We start from the raw sequence: 22,563 nt of genomic DNA on the forward strand, positions 1-22,563 counted from the left end.
TCTCTTGATTCAAATAAAAATGCCATGAACACAATATAAGGGCTGTATTGCACTTTTACGACGGTCCCTGAATGCACCTGCAGTGACAGGCACACTGGACAGTCAGTCAGTTCACGGCACTCTGAAATGCATCTGCATCTTTGATGATAAAGAGTTGATCCAAACTAAATGTGTCTGATGTATCTCCAAACTGGAACAAATCAAGCTGTAGACACAGAGCTTTTTACAGTGAGAGCAGTAAAAACTTCAAACATCAAATATTAAACAGACGTCCCCCGGTTGTGTCTTTGTCACTAACGCACACCGGGGGTAAAAATCCTCAATGAAGATGAGACAGATGCATGGAGGTGAGGAGAGCTGGTTCATAAAGCACACCTGCTGCAGGTAGAGACCAAGCTAACACTGAGCCCCTCAGATAATAACTCACCCTGTCACAGGAAGTCATCACTTTATCTTTAAAGACACACAGCGGGGGAAACATGGATTCTTAATGTCCGACGGTCCAACACTAAAGTTTTCGTCTTGGACTGGTGAAGATGGTGATTAAAACAATGGAGAAGGAACAATGGTCAAAAGGAATATTGGTGTGGGGGAGAAAAGTGTGTGTGTGGGGGGAGACTTGATCAATGAGTGAAATCATTACCGCGTATGAACTTATAATAACTTTAATGAATACACTCAATCCACAGATATTACATTAAGAAATAAAACCATGACAAAAGAAGATGAAACTTAAATGCATGAAGGTTTGTCATTAAATCTCCCCTCAGTAACAATATCTCATCATCTATTTGCCCGTAGGTACATATTAATTAATGCCAGACGTTGTGCAGGGACCAGTGAATGGTTACAGAACAGTTCTGATGAATATTTCAAATGAAAACCGTTGAGAAGTATCTGACAGCAGTGACAGATGGAGCCTGTAGTGACTGACTGAAATACTACACTCTACATTCAATCTGTCTTTCTTCGTGACTGTGTGTCCAGCCCACTCTCCGGCATAACTTAAGCTGTATTTGCATTTTTCCCTAAGTCATGCAAAAAGTATAAACGCACTACACATGTTCTACTTTAGTAGAGTGCTGTGTTTTCTATGAATGGCTAAGGGCATGTGTGCCTCCTACCTCCCCACTCTACAACCAAGCACGACTCCATATGGACCATCACTTCCTCCTGCTTTTTAAATGCTTAGCATACACCCACACAGAAACCTTCTGTTGCACACACACAGTCTCCAGTTATGCAATGCTAGTCCATGAACACATAAAACATACATTCTGAATCTGTGGTTACAAACACACACTCACACACAATAGTCAGGACACCATGTCCTCGTCTGTGAAGCCCATCCCCGCTGTCCACTCAGCCAAATTCAATCAGGCACTCCTCTCACTGTCCTCATGGCGCCCATAGTGTAAGCAGACACGCCCCTCAGAATCAAAGAGGATTTTCCTGTGAGACTGTGAGAGATTGCCCAAATGCATAAAGATAATAGGACAAAGTTTACCAGCGCACATTTAAGATGTTCTCAAATAACATAATTAATCATGCCCACATGTTCTGACATTGGTTTCTCTCCATGCCGGCTGTTTTAGAAGCTGTTTTAATGGATTATTGTTGGTCTGGTGTTTGAGGCTGCTCCCTTTAAACAGAACAGAGTAATCATCTCGTGAAGTCAAGCTGAGGAAAGTAATTCTAGATTAATAGCGTCAGTTATCTTTGCCAAAAGACAGCTTCGTTTTAGTCTTTTCCTCCAAAGACTTTCCAAAAAGAAATATTAAGAGCATCAGGTTAATAATCTGTCATTTTATTGTTTGACAGATCTACTTATCTTTGCACTATAATTATCTACAGTTGTCAAATCACTGCTAAATCACTGTGTAACACAATTTAAACTTTGAAGAGTGCTCCCTATTATTTATTACAGTTGCTATATATTTGCGTGATTCTACTGCCATCTTCTGGCAGGAGAATGAAACTGCAGTCCAGCACTCAGTGTGCATGTTGCTCTCTGTGTGTTTGTCTGTGAACAGCAGGCTCTTCTGTTAGAGCAGCAGCGGATCCACCAGCTGAGGAACTACCAAGCATCAATGGAAGCAGCCGGGTTGTCAATCAGCTTTGTAGGACACCGCCCCCTCTCCAGGGCTCAGTCGTCTCCAGCCTCCGCCTCCTTCCCTCTGGTAGCACAGGAGCCGCCTGCCAAGCCTCGATTTACTACAGGTCTGCTCTGAAATAATAAATAGACAGGCCTTACACATACACAGTGCACATACCTATGAAAATGGCACTCTTTATTGGTGTTTGCACTGCTCTCCCACAGAGATCTGTCATAAAGTAGAGTGGTAAACAGCAATCTAGACGCACACTTTCATCCTGCTGATTGCAGGTTAGAGGAAACGGTTTCCTGGAACTGCACAGCATGATGAGCCTGCGTACAGCGGTTGTGTATCTGCACAGGGCTGTTGCTAGGTATTCTGTGTCCCCTGACAATATAGACCTCTACAAGTGTAGTTTTACAGAATCACCTCATCTCTGTGGAAACTCTCCACATGACCTTTAGTTTGTAATGAGACAGGTGCACTGAATAATCACACCATGAGATTACAGTGGGATTATAGAAGTCTTGTTGTGACAAGTGTTTATTCCCTACTTCCAAGGTATACAATTACGCTTAAACTGTGTGTGTGTGTGTGTGTGCGTATGCGTGTGTGTGTGCGTGTGTTTTCCAGGTCTGGTGTATGACTCATTGATGCAGAAGCACCAGTGTATGTGTGGTAACACCACCATTCACCCAGAGCACGCTGGACGTATCCAGAGTATCTGGTCACGGTTACAGGAAACAGGCCTCAGAGCGCACTGCGAGGTAAGGCCACAGTTACACCTCTGCACATATGGGTGGTCCAGTATCTTAAAACAAGGAGGCAGACAGACTGTTGAAGCGATTCAAGCGTTACTAATGTCATGTAGTGCTGGGCAATATTGAAAATGATGTTATCAAGATAAAATATTTCATATCAGTGGATATCGATAATTATCAGGATAAATATCAAATCTTTATTTGATTTAAATGTAAAGTCAGATTTTTGGTCCTGAGTGAAAGTTGAAGAAAGCAGACAGTTTGTTAGTTTGTATCTAGATTTAGTTTCTGATGAACTTCTTGAATCCATCATTTCTGACGGTGCTAACAGGAAGCAGTGTCAGATTAACAACTCTGCTTTGAGCTAGAAGGTTTTGAGTTTTCTTCAGTGTCACTGTCGCTCGTCTCAGCTGTGTTTACATTCTGCTCTGAACGTCTTTAAGCCACGCCTACCTCTAACGCTGCGACATGATTGGCTGTTCAATGCCGTCTTCTTCTTATGTCGAATGTTGGGTGGCAACTAGCATTTAAGGCTCATTAGCGCCCCTTCCATTTTAAGTGGTTGGGAGTTGTAGTAACATGTTTATTTTTATAGAATTTTTAACATTTTTAACATATATGTATCTATATTCTGTATTTTATATTTATATCTATATTATTGTTATTGATTTATCACCCAGCACTAATGTGATGTAAATAAAGTAGTTATCAACCCCATCCTGTAGGATGCATTTCTTACAGATCTATTCTTTCTTTGAGTATAAAATATGAAAAGGTAGTGTAAAGAGTTAGTGTTATGGTTTTACACAGATGCTATGATACACATTTATCATCCTCTTTACACTGCATTAAGTGCAATTTTATAAACATGATGTTGCCTCATTTATTTACATTTTTTTCTTGAGAACTTACGAAGCTAAGCTAAGCTAAGAGTACAAAGTGATTATTTGGGAAGCATAAAAGATAAACAAATACTCACAATTTCACAACTTCAAATTTATGTTTAAAAAAAAAGAATCCAGATTAAAAGAAGATTCATATCAGCTGGTTCTGTAAACAACAAACCAGTGCTCTGCTGTGATACCACCGATCACTATTAAAGAAACAAGTGTGCGTAGTTAAAAGCCTGAAAGAGAGGTTATAGGAGCAGAAACAGTGTGTTACTGTGGTTTATACTGAGTTATTTATATTAAGTAAATACAAAGATTCACATTAACAGTTTAATACAGACAGTACCTCTCTAAAACAATGATATGTATTATTCTATGATGACCACAAGGGGGTAGTGTGCAGCCATTATCTCCTAATATTCTCCAATGTCTCCAGAAGGAAAAATGTAACCCCTGGTTTTATATCTGCCCATGCATTTGCATCTTGTATATATCTGCAGTCTTACATGGTGTCTCTGGGAGTTTGGATGGTGAAGGTTGGGTTTCAGCAGGATACATCATTTATCTCTCTGTTTTGTCTTTTTATCTCTGAACAGTGTATTCGTGGGAGGAAAGCCTCATTGGAGGAGCTACAGACAGTCCACTCTGAAGCTCACGTCTTGCTGTACGGAACCAACCCACTACGGCAGAAACTAGATTGTAAGACACATTGATGGAGACACACACTGATTCACGAACACACTCAGTCTACTTTTATCTAATGTAGTTACTACAGTTTTAAATGTATAGACTGACTGCATGTCATCCTGATCTAGACCTGCTTCAACTTATCCTTTTAAATGTGGAAACTTTGGGGCTAAGATGAAGGTGTGTTGAGATAAGTCAAACTTATGTGTCTCACAGGACTCACACAGAGCTGCAGATTCAGCACCCAAAAAGATGAAACACACAAAGTTACAACATTTACATTAATACATAAAACATGAAGTAGTGTGTCTGTTTGGGCAGGCTGCATTTCAAACTAAGTCCTTCCTTTGAATCTGCAGCGTCTGAAGAGGGAATCTGTTTTAATGCTTAAACCGTGTCATAACAAAAGGTCTGATCTAATAAAGTCTTGGAGGTGTTACGATAAGGTGAGGAGCTGCTGATGCTTGTTAACCTAAAGTCACACGGGCTGCTTAGTCACTTAGGTCTGAGCTTTGTGGCTTAAAGTGCAGGTGTAGACAAGGCAGTCTCTCTATGTGTGTGTATGGATGTATGTGTGTGTGTTTAGGCGTATGTGCAAAAATCTGAGGGGCCCAGTGGTCATCTTAGCTTTCGTTCCAGTGGAGACATAAATTCCTCTTATTATTGCTGCTTCCACAGGAGAATTACCAGATACTCCTGCGTAAGGTTCAGCATTCACAGGTGAAGAGAGAAAGCAGGTGAAATGCAAACAGTTTGAAGCCCACAGAGGTAGCTTCTAGTGACCATAGTGAGGGAATATTGATAGATTCTGTATTACATTTCTGGTTAGGGATTGTTTCTTTTTGTTAAGCACATTTTACCAAGTTAGCTGGTGGCTGAGCGAGTCTTAGACCCCTAACCTTTGTAATAAGACCGCCATGCTCTGCCTGTTAAGTTTCAGAGGTGTGCTGTTATGCTCATGAAAATGTACACAAATCCACCTGTCAACACTGGATTGATTGATGAGTTTAAAATGTTTCTGCAGCATTACATTGCTTGAAAAACATTCATGCGTCGAGCAATGTGTGTCTATAAATAAGACCCTAAAAGTGATCTCAAACCCTTCACAATAAGAGCTGCACTTTGTGTTACATTATTTAATAAAGACCTAAAACAGGCCCACCATGAGCAAGCATTTGGCAACAGTGGCAGAGAAACACCTTCCTGTTAACAGGCAGAGACTTTGAGCAGAACCAGACTGACTGATGAGCAGACATCTGCCAGGACTAGGTGGTCTGAGGAAGTGGGAAAGAGGCAGATGGATAGACACAAACAAACAGAGCAATAACAACAACAACAGACTGCAGTGCCAAAACACTGGTAAAAATATGTTTAGTATTAGCAATAGCAACTTAGTAGTGATAATATAAGTATGGCTGATAGTCATGATTCCAACAGTTGAAGTCAACAGGTCTAGTATTAGCATTAACAACTGTAATAATGACGGTGTAAAGCACCAGATTTCAATATCCCCAGAGGTAAAAGCTGTTTGAAATAAAAGTTTTTAGTGCAACAAGAACAAACATGAAAACTTAAGGTGAAGTCATTTCAGGGTAATTGTTATTTCCAGATGAGCTCGATTTATTTGCTCTCCCACGATAAAATCAAAGTTCATTCATTTCCAGTTTCTATTAGAAAAAAAAAGACAAATCCCTCCTGAGAGGCTTTGATTATCAGGGAAATGGGATACGTTTTCTTCTTCACCCCGTCCAATTAAAGCATGCCCCCGTGTTCTATAGCTGTTCAATCAGGTCAGAAAGTCAAATGCACAGTTTAAGAGGTCATGCACCCATCTGAGCTTGTGAGTTCAGAAAGTTACCTCTTCACCTGGTAAACTTTTGCTCTGTCTTCCTCTGTTTCTCCCTCACTCCTTCTAACACTCTGTTCTTCTCTCTGCCTCAGGTTCGGTTAGTCCCATGTTTGTGAGGTTACCGTGCGGAGGAATTGGGGTAAGTTACTTCTTTTCTGTCATGCACAAGTCATCTCACAAATATTCTCACTTTAATTAAGCAATCGTAATTTGTGTTCCTGATATATTACTTGGAAATCGTCTGTGTTAGTCACGCTTGTTTATTCAGTGGAAAATTGTCGTAATAGACTATTAGGCTTTTACGACATTCTGCTAATCTAATCAATACGCATCTGGCTCTGCTCCATCGGACAATGAAACAAATAGGCATAGTTTCAGCATCATCAAATACTGGTATAATAACTGTGGTTCCTCTCGCCCACTTGCTCTCTGCCCCCCTGCCTAAATAATGGTTCCATTTGTTCTCCTTCCACCAAACAAACATGCACACAAACGGAACACACTAGCATGCACACACACACACTCTCACAAACACCGCCCTTCGAGGACCAGAGGCAACAAAAGCTGTTGCTTGCCTTTCCGCCGTGTTTGTAATCAGAACCAGATGTTTCAGGCACACAAGTTGTGTATATGTGTGTGCGTGTGTGTGCATTGATATGGTGGGGGGTATGTTTTTGTTTGTTTGTTTGGGGATGTTTGTGTGCTAATGCAATCATTTATGTGGTTACTCAGAGTTGGAAATGTTGCCTTTTGAAACGGATATCTCACACCTGTCTGTACGTCTGTGTTCGTGCATTGTTGCTTGTGCTGTTGTTTCTATTTTTGATCTCTTTTTGAGGCCGATCCCACCTTCACCTGCCTCACCCTGAACTAACTCTTTTAACATCTCCAACATTTTTACGTATCATCCAGCTCTCCCTCTCGTTCTCTTTCTTCCTCCCTTGTCCTTCCCTCCCACTGCAGCAGCAGCGGTGGGAACAAGAAGAGCCGGGGCTTCGAGCTGCTCTGTTCTGCTCTTTAAAATGGCAAATGGGACTAAATTGTTGTCTTCCTGTCATACACACACGCACAAGTCACCCACACACATTTACAGAGGAAGGGGGCTGAAATTAGGCTGTCAGCCTGTGGAGAGCAGTCATTCCGTCATACCAGCACATTCCCGCTCTTTTCTTACCTCTGTCACACACCTACACACACACACACACACACACACACACACACACACACACACACACTCCCCTTTCACTTTTTCCTGACTTGCTTATGTGCCACTCCTGGCTTGAGGCAAAATGAACATCAACATGGGAAATAATAAACCACTCAGACTCCACATGGTGCTTTAGAGCAGCATCTGTTTGTGCTCATTAACCTGACTTGTATATAAGATTCAGTTTCCCATTCACTCACTCACTTGGCTCTTCATTTGTTCCCTCGCTCAATCACTGACTCGGCTACTACATGGTGTCTTCCACCTACCCTTTAGTTTCTCTCTGCACTTAGCACCATCCGTCACTCATCAGAAACGCTCTCTTTGCCTCCTCACTCCCTTCTTTGTAGCTTTAAGTGTATGGGAAATTCACCACAGTTGTATGTCATGAAAAAGACTTTCTTGGCTCAACTTAAAAAGAGCCTTTTCCTTCCCTGTGGATGTTATTATGGAGTCCTCCTCCGGCCTTGATCACTCCCGTCACAGGGGACAAGAGGGAAGTAAAGTGGGCCGGCTGGCTGAGAAGCTGTTAAGTCACTCAACACGCTGACTGGTTAGAGGAGTGAGGGACTGACTTGGTTAGCGCTCAGGGCAGCCAGTGGACTGTCAGAAAGGCGGTCAGTGTGGATGAAAAGGCCGGCTGTCTGACTGAGCGGGTGAAAGGCCGGTTTAAGATGACATTTTCAAAGCAGAACATATCCAGCATCTTCTCTGGACTCAGCCGCTCGACACGTGTGTTCAGTTGAGACTCATTGACACACAGACCGTTCTTTTCTTCTTTTCCTCTGTCAGCGTCTTCTGTCTGTGTGTATCCGTGTCCGTGTTCCATGTGCCATGCCGGACACAGGGTGTATATTATCCTGTGCACGGCCCTGCTTACAATCAATCCAATGGAACATTTCAGTCCATCTCGTTAGAATGTATGAGTGTGTGTTCATGCATGTGGATGCACTGTTGTGTTTGGCACAGAGGGCCAACATGACTCAGCATTGATCAGGCCTGACTGGTGAATAGTGGCCCTTTGTTGGAACATACTTGAACTCATACAGTGAGCCGAACAATGAATCATATTTTTCTTTCACAAAATGAATCAATTAATGCAAATGAATGAAGCTAAACTTCTTGAATAGCATCCTCTTGTTTCTTCTTTTGAAATCGTATCGCTGAGCTCACAGTTTTTGTGTCTAGACTTTAAGTTTATGTCCTTTTAATGTTTTAGAAGAATTGCAAAACCAACATAAAACAAGAACACTACAGTTCTTATTGCAATTAGGGTTGCAAAAGGGTGGAAGGGAAGTTTCCAGTAAATTTCCATGGGAAGTTAAACTGGGGAATTTTAGAAATATTCCAAATTGGAAACTTTCCATGGGAATTATGGGAATTTATGGGAGTTGAGGGTATTTTAATGGAAAGGTATCATATCCAAGCATAAATATTTGTTTTGTTATAAGCAGAAACCCATCCAAAATAATACAATTAAAACATGTATTTGTAAGTAGAACTTTATCCAGTGTTAAATATTTTATTGAACAATCAATTCTTTCATTGAAGAACAAAAACATGAATGTTGAGTTCAATATTACTCATCCCCCCGACCCAACCCATTCAAAAATTTACAACAATGCAATCCCAACAAAGTCCCATTCAAAATGTTAAATAAAAAGAGCCCCTCTTCCTCCAACAAAGTCCCATTCAACATGCAAATCAAAAAGCATCTTCCCTCAAGCTTCTCAAGCCTCTGCAGGATTCTAGAAATCATGTGTGCATGTGATGGAGGAATGCACAGTGCATGTAGGGGGCGTGGTCTCAATAGCCCTGCAGTAAGCAGTGTGCTATGTGCATGTGATTGAGGAATAGCAGAGATATTCAACTGTACTTGCATGAAATCTGGTTGTTTTAGTCAGGATTATGATAAGATATATTTTCCACAACTATATTTAAGTTCCCTATTAAGAGCCAACCTTCAGTTTAGTCAATTCCTGGTTTATTCCTGTTTATTCCCATAGATTCACCTTAATTCCCATGGAAAGTTTCCAACTTAGAAAATTCCCGGAATTTTGCAACCCTAATTGCAATGCACTTTACGTCCATATACATTTGGGATTTTGCATTTTGAGTTTTGCATTCAGGACCTTGTATTCAATGTAAACACCACTTTTCATTGATAAATGTTCTTTTATATAGAGATCTTTTGACATATTGGCGCACTGACTTCCCTTTTATGTTCAAATAACACATATCCATATGTGTTAGGGAAGAACAAGGGAGGAAGAAAGAGAAGGAGAGGGAGAGCTGGATGATATGTAAAAATGTTGGAGATGTTAAAAGAGTTAGTTAAGGGTGAGGCAGATGAAGGTTGGTCTGAGGCTGGTAGTGGTCTTTGGATTATCAAAAATAGAGAGAACAACATGAGCTACAATGCACTAACTCAGACGAACAGACAGGTTTGAGACATATCCGTCGCAACTTTTGCAAAACAAATAACCCAACACAACTTCTTCAAAGTGTTTCATCTTTAAGTTGATCTGCTCGAAAAAGACTGCTTTTACATCTGCTGTTGAATTCATGCCGTCTGTTCTTGTACGTGCAGCTTTGACCATTTGTCAGTATGAGTAAGCTTCCAAATATGTGTTAGTGCCTCACAGATTGACTTTCTATTGTTTTCTGTCCATGTCAGAGAAAACATGTTCCAGCAGTCTCTAAATTGCCACTTTCAAAGGCTGACTTTAATGTAGTGAAATGACAGCAGCTAAATAATTTCAAATGTCCTCAAAGTTTTACAACTGCTGTCACATTCACATAAACCAAACCATCAAACATCCCTGAATAAATGAAGAACAGTACAAAGTTACATCTTTTTTCCTGCCCTGTTTAAAGTGTGATATAAACAACACGTGTGTTTGTGTTCTGCAGGTGGACAGTGACACTATCTGGAATGAGGTTCACTCCTCCAGTGCAGCTCGCCTGGCTGTCGGCTCAGTGGTGGAGCTGGTCTTTAAAGTAGCAGCTGGAGAACTGAAGGTAAGTTTGGAGGATTTGTGAAGACAAATGAGCTGCAAAGTCCAGGCTGATTACTCTGTAATTAAATCACAATTTTATGTGTTATAACCTTTTATATGGGACTTATTCCTCCATAACCCTTATGAAGGAGCCAATAGGAAACAAAGCTCATGTACCCCTCCAAAATAAGTCCATTCAGATCGTTTTGGGGTTCAGTTTTTCTCTTCTAAACAGCTACTTGTCTTTGCAGAAAGGAAAGGGCAGAGCACTCCTCTTTGCACAAGCATTATTGTTTGTTTTGTATGTTGTGCTGTGTTTGGCCCCAATGAATAAATCACTAAACAAACTTTAACAGATGGAAGCACCTTTATGAAGTTGTGTAATATCCATCCACTCCCCAAAAATCTCAAGAAAGAGTAGCCCCCTTCCAGAAACATCCATCTCAAGGTCTCGTTAGCACCTTCCAGACACACGTCCCCTCCCCCGTCATGCTCTGCCCACCAGCCAGCCTTCCTGTGTCTGTGGCTAACGCTGCTTACTGTTTGAACCCAGCGGGGAGGCCCGGCGCACGGGCACTGCAAACGCCAACAGTCCCCACTAACAGGCCTGCTTTATTGGTATTACACCACAACCACCTGCAGAGCAGCCGTCGCACTTTGCGTTAGCTTAGCACCAACGCAGCACAGACTAATGACGTTACTCTTGCAGACGGCACCACATAAAGCTAATACACACATGGTATTTAGATTTTTGTGCAAGCATTTATAACTACTCCTAAATGTTTGAATTAAAACTATGAAGTAATAATGGTCTCACCTTTTTGGTCCAGTACAAAAAGTGTGTGATTTATGTTATTATAATGAAGTTCAAAAGGAAGAGTAATGTATCAAACACACAGGCAGGAAACACAGCTAACAGAAACTTAGGTTAAAGGTCACAGGTATCGACTTGCCCTCAGCTTAACCACATCTTAACACTTATATACAGTGTCTACATATTTGTGTGCACGCTCATGCAGACACACACATTCACACGCACATACTTACACCCACACAGATGGTCGTTTCAGGATCCTCCACAGCCAAATGACCAAATTCCACCTGCACCAGCAACTCTCTGAACTCCAAAGAATGCCATAAATCTACTCCACACTTTCACTCACACGTCTGCCCCTCCATCTGTTGCTCTCTCTTCCCCTCCACACGTCTGTTTTAATCCGTTGTTATTTTTCCTCTGCAAAGAGAAACAACCCACCTTTGCCTCGTCTCTCATGCGCCTACGTACACACAGTATTATGCGGCTGCTGTAACCAAGTGTCTTCAAACCAGCTGAGGCGGTTGTCTTTACAATAAACTGCTGGGCGGCTGCTAATCCTCAGCAGCTGACTCAACATCATTAGCCCAGCCTGCCTCCCTCTGCATCAGCCTGAACATCTATCTAATGTCCTAACATAGCAGTGGGAGACCCAAAACAGTTGCTGGGAGTCTCGCAGGTCTCTGCTCTAAGAAAGCTTCCCTTAACTGACCCGATGTTAGCATCTGTTTCTGTGTTTGCATGAAACTGCTTTAGATACAGTATGTCACTTAGGTATCATGGGTTTTTTTTCAACAATATTTGTAGGAGAGATGGACATATAAACAAAGTTGAATTCATTTGCTTGTAATTTATGCATTTTATTACAATATTTAAAAAGTGTTTTTTAGGGATGCACTGAAATGAAAAATCTTGGCCAAAGCCGAACAACCAAAAAAACGAAACACCAAAATAAATTATTATGCTGATTATTAGTACCATTGCATTTATGGCTCTGACTGTGTACTAACCTCACTACAATCAAGAATCATTGAACATATCAGACAACGAGGGTGCATGCCCCTCATCTGGTTCAGAGAGACGAGTCCTTTTTTCTGTTCTCCTTTTCCTGCGCTGTATGCTTCTCCGTCTCCAAGCGGGTTCTCTGCATCCATCGCGGCATGGATCATTTCTCGTGCACGCTGCTTTATTCCCACATCCAAGTAATGAACTTTATAACACGGATCGAGTACAGTCACAATGAAGTGCAGTTTGATTGTTTGTAGGTAAAATCAGAGGAGATATCTCAACATTATCCAAAACGTTGTAAAGACAAAGGATCAGTTGATGTACACAAGCAGGATTACCGTCAGAAACATTGTGGTGGTTTATTTGCAAAATCTGTCAAAAAAAAGCCATGTGTGACAGATTTTTGTTTCTCCTGTCAGAATGGTTTCGCTGTGGTTCGACCACCAGGACACCACGCTGAGGAGAGCACCCCCATGTAAGTACAAAAGAGACAGCTCAAATCAAACAAACATCCCTGCAGCATTGTCCAAATTCTCCATTTCTTGATTTCTCTCTTGTTCGTCCTCATATCATGTTTTGTCTTCATGTACCTCCTTCTGTCCTTTTTCAGGGGGTTCTGTTACTTCAATTCAGTTGCCATAGCAGTGAAGCTCCTGCAGCAGAGGCTCAATGTCAGCAAAATCCTTATCGTGGACTGGGTGAGTTCCTCATACAACACTCCTTGAATGCACACAAGGTGTAAAGGTGTGTTACCTTGTTGTTCCCTGATGTCAGAGGGTATTCCCAACAGTCAACTGTGGGTTGTTCCCACTGTGGGAATTGATGAATTTTGTGTCTTTCAATATTTAATTTACTTAAACCCTCAGGCCACTCGGCTGATAACCAGAAGGCAGATTCCCTTGAAATCATTAATCAATTATCAGCTATTAGTAGGGATGTAAGGATATATCGCAACATGGTAAGAAATGGATACAAATAAGGGTGGATTAAAATCGATTCAACAAAATTTGCATCTGGTTACTATTTTTAAATAGTAGAAGGCGCTATCTGTATTATACTCCGCTTGTTCAACATCATGAAGTCTCTTGCTGCTCTCATCACTCACTGAGTGGAGGTGTTTTAAGTTTAAAGCATGTTTCAGAATCAGCTGACTGAAGGTGTTGCTCACAGTGGAGACGCTCAGCTGGGGGCTGCAGCTGAGTGACAGGTGAACACCTCAATATGATCCATAGCTGTTTAATACCGTCAGTAATATTCACTGTGTCGTGAAGGAACATTTGATTCAGGGGAAAAAAACACATCTGTCATTATTTCTGACATGGAAAACATTCACGTTTTTTAATGATTAAACGATAATTGATCATTAACATTTCCAAAGATCGATCACAGAAAATACTTGAAATGTACATCCCTAATTTAAAGAGATTGATTTGTTTTAATATTTAATACTTTCATTTGGGAATCGTTCACTTTCCATTTCTCTATAATTGTTCTGAAATTTTCCAACAAGGTATTTTTGTACAGTGATTTTAGATTTTTTACAAGGTGCTGAAAAAAAAGTGTGCAGTGGTTTTATTTGAGTTACAACACACCTTAAAAATGAAAAAGGATGACTTTGTTTACAAAGAAATATAAGAGAATATATATATATATATACCAACTGTCCATATCTGAGAACTGAAATAAAATAACAGTTATTTAAATTTTGAGTTCAATCCAGTTTTCTTGAAAATCGTTAGAGAATCGTGAGTGAATCTTATCCTTAACCAAAACTTGGGGTTTGAATCAAATTGTGGGTTGAGTGTATCCTTCCATCTCTAACTATTAGTAAAATCAATGATATGATGTAACATGAAAAAACATCAAAACCTTGTAACATCTATTAGCATCCATAAGGCTACAACAGTTCAGACTGAAAGTAAAAATTAAACATAACAGCAGACACAACCCGTTCACCGCTCTACTTTTGAAATGAATAAGAGCTTAAAATATCTGCTATTCAGGTCAGACACTGTCTTGTGTTTTCAAAAGCGAGACAGCTTAATTTATAAGAAGGTATGACAAAGCCTGGGCCATGTCTAGGAGCACTGGACTGGTCATGGCCATTCCAAAAAGCCTTTGAAGGGCCTTTTCATTTCCTCTCTGTCTGTCACAGGGGGACTTTAGTGCAGCCAGAGAGCTCATTGTCATGCCACTCAGCCTCCAGCCAGCAGGGACATTTTTAGGATGAGTGTATTAAAGCATTCTTGTGACACAGACAATGAGGTCATTTCATTGATGCCGTGTTGTTGACAAAAGTGAATAACAAATGAAGCTGAGTTTTTATTGAATCCTGCTGACCATCTCAGAGTACAGCTGAGATACAGGTCTGACGACTGTCTGGAAGTCTTACAGTTTCTGAGTGTTATCCAGATGGTAGTTCATTCTCCAAATCATCTGAAGTCCGGTTGTTGACAGAACTCAATGACTGAAATGTTTAGTCTCTCTAACCTGAGTCGTTTCCATGTTTCAAGGATGTTCACCATGGTAATGGCACACAGCAGGCCTTCTACGCAGACCCCAGCGTCCTCTACCTGTCACTGCACCGCTACGATGATGGGAACTTCTTTCCAGGCAGTGGTGCTCCGGACGAGGTGGGAAACAGTCTCTCTTCATTCCTGCATACCTCTCTCTCTAAATGTATTCTAGCACTGTAACCTTGGTGTGGGTGTTTGTGTGTGTTGCAGGCGGGCAGTGAAGCAGGTGTGGGCTTTAATGTGAACATGGCCTTTACTGGAGGACTGGAACCTCCCATGGGTGATGCAGAGTACCTGGCTGCTTTTAGGTAAGACAAATGATAACGCCTGATGTGAACATGTGACTGAATGAATGGTTTTACTGAAGATTTGATTGGAAAATGTTTTGGAGGGTAGGCAGGTTGTAGTTTGACAGTGATCTATCAGGAGCTGTTTGGTAGATAAGAAGCTACTCCTCATGCTGTGCCTGATTCCTATTAGGTCCACTGTCTGAGTCTATTTATAACCAACAGACACAAACAGCTTAAAAGACCTACAAGTGTATATAGGCATGGCTTCACTACAGACATGTACATGTCTCACACACATTTTTGGTCTGTCCAGCTGGTAAAGAGCAGGTCTGGATTGGTTCTAGTGCTCTTTGAAGATGAACACACGTTTGCGTCTGTGTGTCCATCTGGTCAGGGCCAAACTCATCAAACTGACAGGCCACCGTCTTCTAGCAGCTTATGGCACGCAAACCCCCGGAAGCACACCTTTTCACATTAATGCACCCCAGACCCCTACGCTCCGAGTCCACCTCTCCCCACTCTTTGTTCCTCATCCTTCTTTCTCTACCTTTGTGAGCTAATTCACTGATGACAACCGCCTAATGTGTGTATATCATCCCACAGACATTATTTATTATGCATCACTGAGGCCAGTACAGTAAGCACCCCACACAATTTGGAAAACCACTTTTCTCCAAAATATTGACATGGTTAGTTTAGTTTAGTTTAGTTTAGTTTAGTTTAGTTTAGTTTAGATTAGATTAGATTAGATTAGATTAGTTTAGATTATTTATTATTCATCGTGTCATGCACTGAAAAGGTGCCCAGCCCATATGGACTTACAAGACACTACAAAACAAAACAAATAGGAGCAACAACATAAGAAGAAAAAGAAAAAAGAAGACAGAAGAGCAGTTACAATACTGCACATGTCCAGCAATGGCCTAAAGTAATTAAAAAGCACATTGGTACACTTCAGATATTTGACAGTGACAACAACTAAATCAGACATAGAGTGTGCTCCTACGCTGCTGAACAGCATTTAACACAAACTGAGAAAACTGAAACACTTTGTGAGTAAACAGGAACTGAAGTCTATCTTCATCAGACATGCAAAACAAATCAGGACAGTTTTCTGATATTTTGTTGAAAAGGAGGGACCTGAGATCATGATTTGATGAGTAGAATAAAAAGTGCATTTCATTGACATGAAGTATTAACCACACTGTCCATTTTTCTGTTAAAACTAATTTCTAGTCCAGCTTTAATGTGCTGTAGTTTCATCGTTTTGTGGTTTGGTATGACTCAATGACTAAATATAATAATAAAGAAATTATAAGGAAACTGCTTATATAGATATAGAGGATTTAATCAGTATGATCATAGTTTTCTGCTAAAACATCAACACAGTTACTAAAACTTTTTGAGGAGCAACTATTGCTGATCAACTTAACCCATTTGTGGCAAAAAGACACTTTGACAGTTTTATTTTGGATTCTCCGTGATCGATTTTTGGAAATGTTAACGATCAATTATCGATTAATCAATAAAAAAAAAACATTGTTATTTTTATGTCAAAAACAATGCCAGATACGTTGTTTTCCCCCTAAATTATATTTACAACAGCAACAAAATGCATAACTGACGGTATTGAATATGTGTACAACATGTTTAACACTGATTATCAACAATCAGACACATAAAAATATTCTCTGTGGACATAGTCTTATAAAGTGAAGGCTCATAATACTAACAGAAAAGAACTTCAGACTCACAGTGTCCAGTTTTCTGTCTACTCGTTCTTATTGAGAGAAATAAACATGTGTATTCGGTCAGGTGTCAGCATGGAGCGCAACCGGGTCAGAATCAGTCCAGCTGCAGAAAAGCTCAGACGGCTCTGATGTTGCTGCTCTGCAAACATAGCGTACTAGCAACTCCCACCAGTCTGTTAGTTTTGTATCTAAAGGTGGAAGTGTCCTGTTCAAAGTTGTCAACCTTTGTGTCCGTGTCGTTGTTGGCAGCAGTTGTGTATTGATCCTCTTTAAAAAGCGCTCTTGGAGACCTGACATACAGCTGCAGCCGCCAGCTGAGCGTCTCTGCTGTGCACAACACCTTTAAACAGCTGATTCACATCCAAACATGCTTTAAACTTAAAAAACCTCCCTGATAGCTGAGTGTAATATGAGACCACATGACCAATCAATTAATCGATAATCGATTAATTGTGAACATCCCTATTTTGGACTAAAGCACAGAAAGTAAAATATTATTTTTGCACCTTGGACTTCTTCCTACAATATGTCAGAGATTTGTTCAGTCATCGTTACAATCCAGGAGTATTTTTGTAGTGTTGCAGATCAGCCTTTGTAAGTTTACAGTAATGTGGTAATTACTTGTTATGAAAATGAACCATCCGTGCTTTTCTTTGAATTGGGCTTTAATAAAGCAGGCTGACAGGGTGATCAAAGCTGAGACAGCTGGGTCTGGATTTTCTTACATTTAGAGTTTGCAGATCATGCTGTCAAAGCATCGGAAACTTCACTAATTCCTGTAATTCCTCTCTTATAAAGTGAGTAAAAGTTAAGTTCCCCTTTTTATTCCTTTTACTCTTACTCCCATTAATGAAGATGGTAATCTGTTATTGAGCTGATCAGTACATGTTTAAGTTACTCAGTAAGGCACCACTCTTCAGATAAAGCAGCCAGGACTGTACAAATGACACTGTCCAAACAGCAGAAAGCACTGTATTATACAGTAGTTAGGGTGTGTGTATGTTTGTTCAGGAGTGCATCAATCTATATGAGCGAACATTTATGTGGAGAGGCTTGCAGCATGTTGGTGTGTGCTTTTTATGTAATTGTAGGTTATTAAATCAGCCTTTTTGGTACTGTGGAAAAGATCCAAAGATATAAAGAGGCCAACCAGAGTTTGGGTGGGTATCACCTCAGACCCAAGCGCCATTAATCCCCCAAGGCTGTAGCAGTATCTCCAAATTCATAGACCCCATAGGACAACAGCAGACCTGTCTCACTACTCAGATTTACCACACACACATGCATGTACGACACAAAGGTGAAAAATGCCGCGACTCAAATGTACATGTTGGTGCATGGGAGTGCACAAAAACAAGAAGAAATAGACACAAAAAACTGCTCACACCTGCATCTTTTACATCAGCTTGCTTACTATTTACAACCACCCTCAGACACCTGATACACACCGCCTCTCTCTCTCCGGCTGTCAGCATCATTGATTATCTGTGTGTTGTGGTCCCCTCTGCTCTGTCTTTGGGAGGGAGATGCGTGCCTTGCAGTCGGCACCTTCCCATTCCTCCGCTGGCCTGTGCCACGTTGCATTTGCAGGGGATCAAGACTGAGCCTCCAGAAAGCACGGAGAAAAAAGATAAGAAAATTGGCCCTAATGAAAACCAGAGGCACCGTCTCTCCCTCTCTTTTTCTCTTGCTCTCTCTCTCTCCTCCTCCTTTCACTCCCTCTTCTGCCATGAACTTGGAAAGACGAGAGAGGAGGAGAATTAAACTTAATTCAAACCAGCTCTCCGCAGCGCCAGATGACAGGGCTTTGAAGTGTAAGTGTGCGTGTGTGAGTTTTTCACTCTCTTATTCTCTCTCTCCTCTCCAGCTCTCTCCTTCTTTTTTTATGAACGGAGGGGGAAAGCCTTGAAGCTCTGCAGTTTAACTGTTTGTTGACTGGTTTAATAAACACTGCTCAGAGTCTTTTTGTTTTTCTTCTAAGAGGGGGCCTCACCTGCCCTGAACTGCACGGGCGAGGCTGAACGTCTACAGAGGTTGCTGCTCATGACTCAGAGGTTTTCTTGCTCGTCAGTGAATTAATCAATCATTAAAGCTTATTGTATAGGAAATTCACAAAAAAATACTATTGACAAACATTTCAAATCTAAAATTAGTTGACAGAATATTCAATGCTTTATGTACAGCTTGTGGTCCACCACCAATGCCACATTTCGGCCCTCCATGTTTGAAACCTGGGGTGCACTGGATTAGAAGGCATAATCAAGATGTGGAAAGCCTAAATTATGGTCGAGAGTAATTACACAAAGATGAGTAGTCCTCAGAGAGGAAGTTTTCCTTGGCTCAGAAAATCACCGCTTTGCCAAGATCTACTACTGAATTAACCTGAGTACATTTGTGTGCACTTGAAATGATGTTTGATGACAATTGCCAAAAATGCAATGCGCTCATCAGGATCAGAAGAAGGGTCATTAGTCTGAGCAGAGCAGAAACGGATAAAGGCTTTTTGTGAAGTTTCGCCTGGTGAGGTCAGGAGAATCTCACTGAACATCATTGATATGGGCAAAGTGAGATTCCTGGGATTCCAGCACACCATATCCAGCACCACCTACACCTTACATGTCACACATATAACTGTGTTTAACAAAGCACCATACTTTACTAACCATACTTACTTTTCCCAGTGTTGTAGTGGAGTCACTAAACTTGTGAGTCTGAGTCGAGTTTCAAGTCCTCAGAGTTCAAGTCAGAGTAGAATTTGAGTCACCAAAGAAGAATCTGAGTCAAGTCCTAGTTACCTGAGTGAGAGTCCAAGTTGAGTCCTCATTATTAATATTATTAATTATTATAAGGAGGACCGCTGTTTCACTCCAAACTACCAATATTCACTGTATGAACCAGGATTGACTGTGTGGGACCCTTTGGTCGTTCATTAACAATGGACTCTGACTGATAGTGTAGGTGTATCTGGAGTCTTTAAATAATCAATGAATTTATAAAGCTGTGTGTCATACTTAACCGTGGCTCTCTAAAAGGGAGACAAACTCATTGATTCTGCTGCAGAGGAATCACTGGAGGTGTCCAGTTGATCAGGACTCCCAACTTCCCTCTGTCTGGCTTGCTATTAGCTTGCTATCAGTAACATAAACAACTTTCCCAGTAACTTTAAGCATCTCTCTTATTTTTCTTGGTGCATTCTGGACGGATGTGTGTTAAAGTTTGAGTTCAGCCCTTGATGGTTCTTTTATCATTTAAATGTGTTTGGGTGCTCTTGCTTGCACTCTATGTACTCTGTACCCTTTGAAAGTCCTCCTCCCATCTCCTAATTCTTAATGCAGTCAATGCTCAAGTCTGAGTCATCTGTGACTGAAGAAGAAATAAAGATAAACCCTGTAGGAAGCAGCGTTTCTTAAACTTAACCCTTGCTGCAGGTCCTTTAATGCTCCTGTTAAACCTCCAACTTTGTGACATGATGACAGAACGTGAATGATAGTTGAACAGCCACATTAGATTCCCACATACTCCTTTAAGAAACAGAGACAGGCCCACACCCAGAGTTCCTCGACAGATACTATGACATGTGCACCTGTTGCTAGGTAAACCAAACATTGCTAAACAAAAGTTTATACCCAAGTTATCCCTCACACTTCATCCTTGCCGTGAGAAAGCCAGCAGTGGTTAAGATTGCAACGTCTTCATTCAGGATGTCCTGTAGCTTACAGCGTCGTAAATTCTCCCCTCTATCAATTAACAGAGAGGCTTTTCATCTCTGCATACATAGCCTCTGATTCAGCCACAATTAAACTTCCCTAAAACCGCTGGTTCCCCTTTGTGCCAGTCTGCTAATTGATTACTGCAGGATTTTTATGCTTTTAAATGTCAGGATATATTGTGAGGGCGTAACTGATGACACGAGCAGTTTTCATCTTTATGATCAGAGCTGGAGCTGTCTGAGCTGAAGGTTTATGGAGGGGGCAGGGGAGTCCTCCGTATAATGCCAGGAAGTCAGGTTTGTGTGTCAACCTACATGCACTCCTGTGGCAAACTTACTTGAGTGTGAAGTCTTCAATGGCACAAATGTGGATGGGTCGAGGCTGTGTGGATGTCAGTTTGTTATTTGGTGGTACAATTTAACACAAAACTTATAACATTTAAAGCTAGGGTTGGTAGTCATGGAAAACTAGCATGAATTTGAATGTAGCATTTCCTCAGTACTCCGTCTAACCCCTCCCCCTCCCCTCCGAGCTCCTCCAAAACGACGACCCCGCTCACATGCACGAGCGCCGCTGATTGGCGACCATATGATGGTGACTGATTCAAAACCGGTCCTCAGCACATGGTTTGTGTTTTACACTACATCAACTCATGTCTCGCTCAGCGGTAAGAAAACACCAAAACATTCTCATAGTGAAAGTTAAAAACACAAACAAACAGGAAATGTACACTCTGCAGGAGGCGGGCAGAACGGCAGGACAGGATTTGATTGGTTTGATAATTTGGCTCCTGATGGCAGGGATTGGTTGGTGTTTTCCCAGGTTTACTCCGGCTGTAGATAGCAGCTTTTTTTACCTCTTTTTTAAGAACACATTATGTATTGATTACCATCAGGACATAAAGATCATTTTAACCAGTATAACAAAAAGTGGATCTAAATCTGACTACCAACCCCAGCTTTAAAGAAGTGAAAGTGATAAATATTACCTGTTTTAAGGTTATTCTTTTCATAAAATCTCAATTTTTTGCTGTTTGATAAAAGCTTTTGAACTCGTCTACTACAAGCTTGTCAGGGCCTTGCCCTCTGTAATTGTTTCACTCTTTGTCTCCTTATCTCTCTTACTCAAGCTTGTTTTTCCATCCTATTCTGTACTCTACTTACATGACGTTTCCCTCTGAAATGTTGCCAGAAGCATATTAGCACACAGTGACGCACACAATCAGTGTACCCTCTCTGTCTGGGACTCCCAAAAGCTCCTTATACCACCTCCCGCCTCTCCCTCAGACAGCTGTGTGTACGTATGAGTGTTGTGTTGTGGTGGGGGGTGTGGTGTGCACAGTAAAGGGTTATAATTTGGTGGTGAACATGAGATGGAAAAACCGTTGGCCTCGGGAGTTCGGGGCACGCTGCTCGCCCACAGCCGGCAAACCAGCACCGTGTTCCTGAGGTCAGCAAAGTACAGAGGACCTACGACACAACCCTGTGGTACTCCGTCACTCGCAGACCTCACAAAAACACTGCTTGCTCATATATCCCAGACCCCCTCTGAATAAAAACAACAGAGTGAGTCAGAGGAAACCATTGTTTTGCCAACTGGGAAGTCCCAACTATTTATGAAGTGCATGTTTCCTAAATTAGATTACCTAGATATCTTTGACACATCATATTTCTTCACGACCTGTCAAGCCTTTAGTGAGCCAACCCAAGTATTTCAGACCAGTTCAGTGATTTCTTTTAACTAGTTCTTTTAACTACTTCTTCATACCAAGCCTCTGAAGACATTGTCTGCTTGTCCACAGGTTTATTGGTACCTCAGAAAAGGGTGAAACTACAAAATATACAAAAAACAATATCAGTATTGCTTGTCGTTAACATGCTTTCACATATATATACTGAGCAAATCTACATATATCAAATCTGAGGAATTTAATCCTTTTAACTTAACCTTATTTATATATTTATTTATTACCATTAGCTCAGGAA

The 22,563-nt window shown here is 41.1% G+C and overlaps 1 protein-coding gene across 3 annotated transcripts in view; it reads left to right on the forward strand.

The window, feature by feature from the left end:
* Positions 1–22,563, forward strand: part of hdac4 (histone deacetylase 4) — a 181,607-nt gene that overhangs the window by 141,221 nt on the left and 17,823 nt on the right. For 2 of the 3 annotated variants that reach the window (XM_034693917.1, XM_034693920.1), the window contains 9 exons: positions 2,034–2,220; positions 2,730–2,863; positions 4,344–4,446; positions 6,376–6,422; positions 10,404–10,511; positions 12,731–12,786; positions 12,922–13,009; positions 14,825–14,944; positions 15,038–15,135. In XM_034693917.1, coding sequence (XP_034549808.1) covers positions 2,034–2,220; positions 2,730–2,863; positions 4,344–4,446; positions 6,376–6,422; positions 10,404–10,511; positions 12,731–12,786; positions 12,922–13,009; positions 14,825–14,944; positions 15,038–15,135 — 941 coding nt within the window. The remainder of the gene's footprint in view (positions 1–2,033; positions 2,221–2,729; positions 2,864–4,343; positions 4,447–6,375; positions 6,423–10,403; positions 10,512–12,730; positions 12,787–12,921; positions 13,010–14,824; positions 14,945–15,037; positions 15,136–22,563) is intronic. The other variant, XM_034693919.1, reaches the window with a different exon arrangement.

The sequence above is a fragment of the Notolabrus celidotus genome, chromosome 10, assembly GCF_009762535.1.
Source record: "Notolabrus celidotus isolate fNotCel1 chromosome 10, fNotCel1.pri, whole genome shotgun sequence".
Taxonomy (NCBI): domain Eukaryota; kingdom Metazoa; phylum Chordata; class Actinopteri; order Labriformes; family Labridae; genus Notolabrus; species Notolabrus celidotus.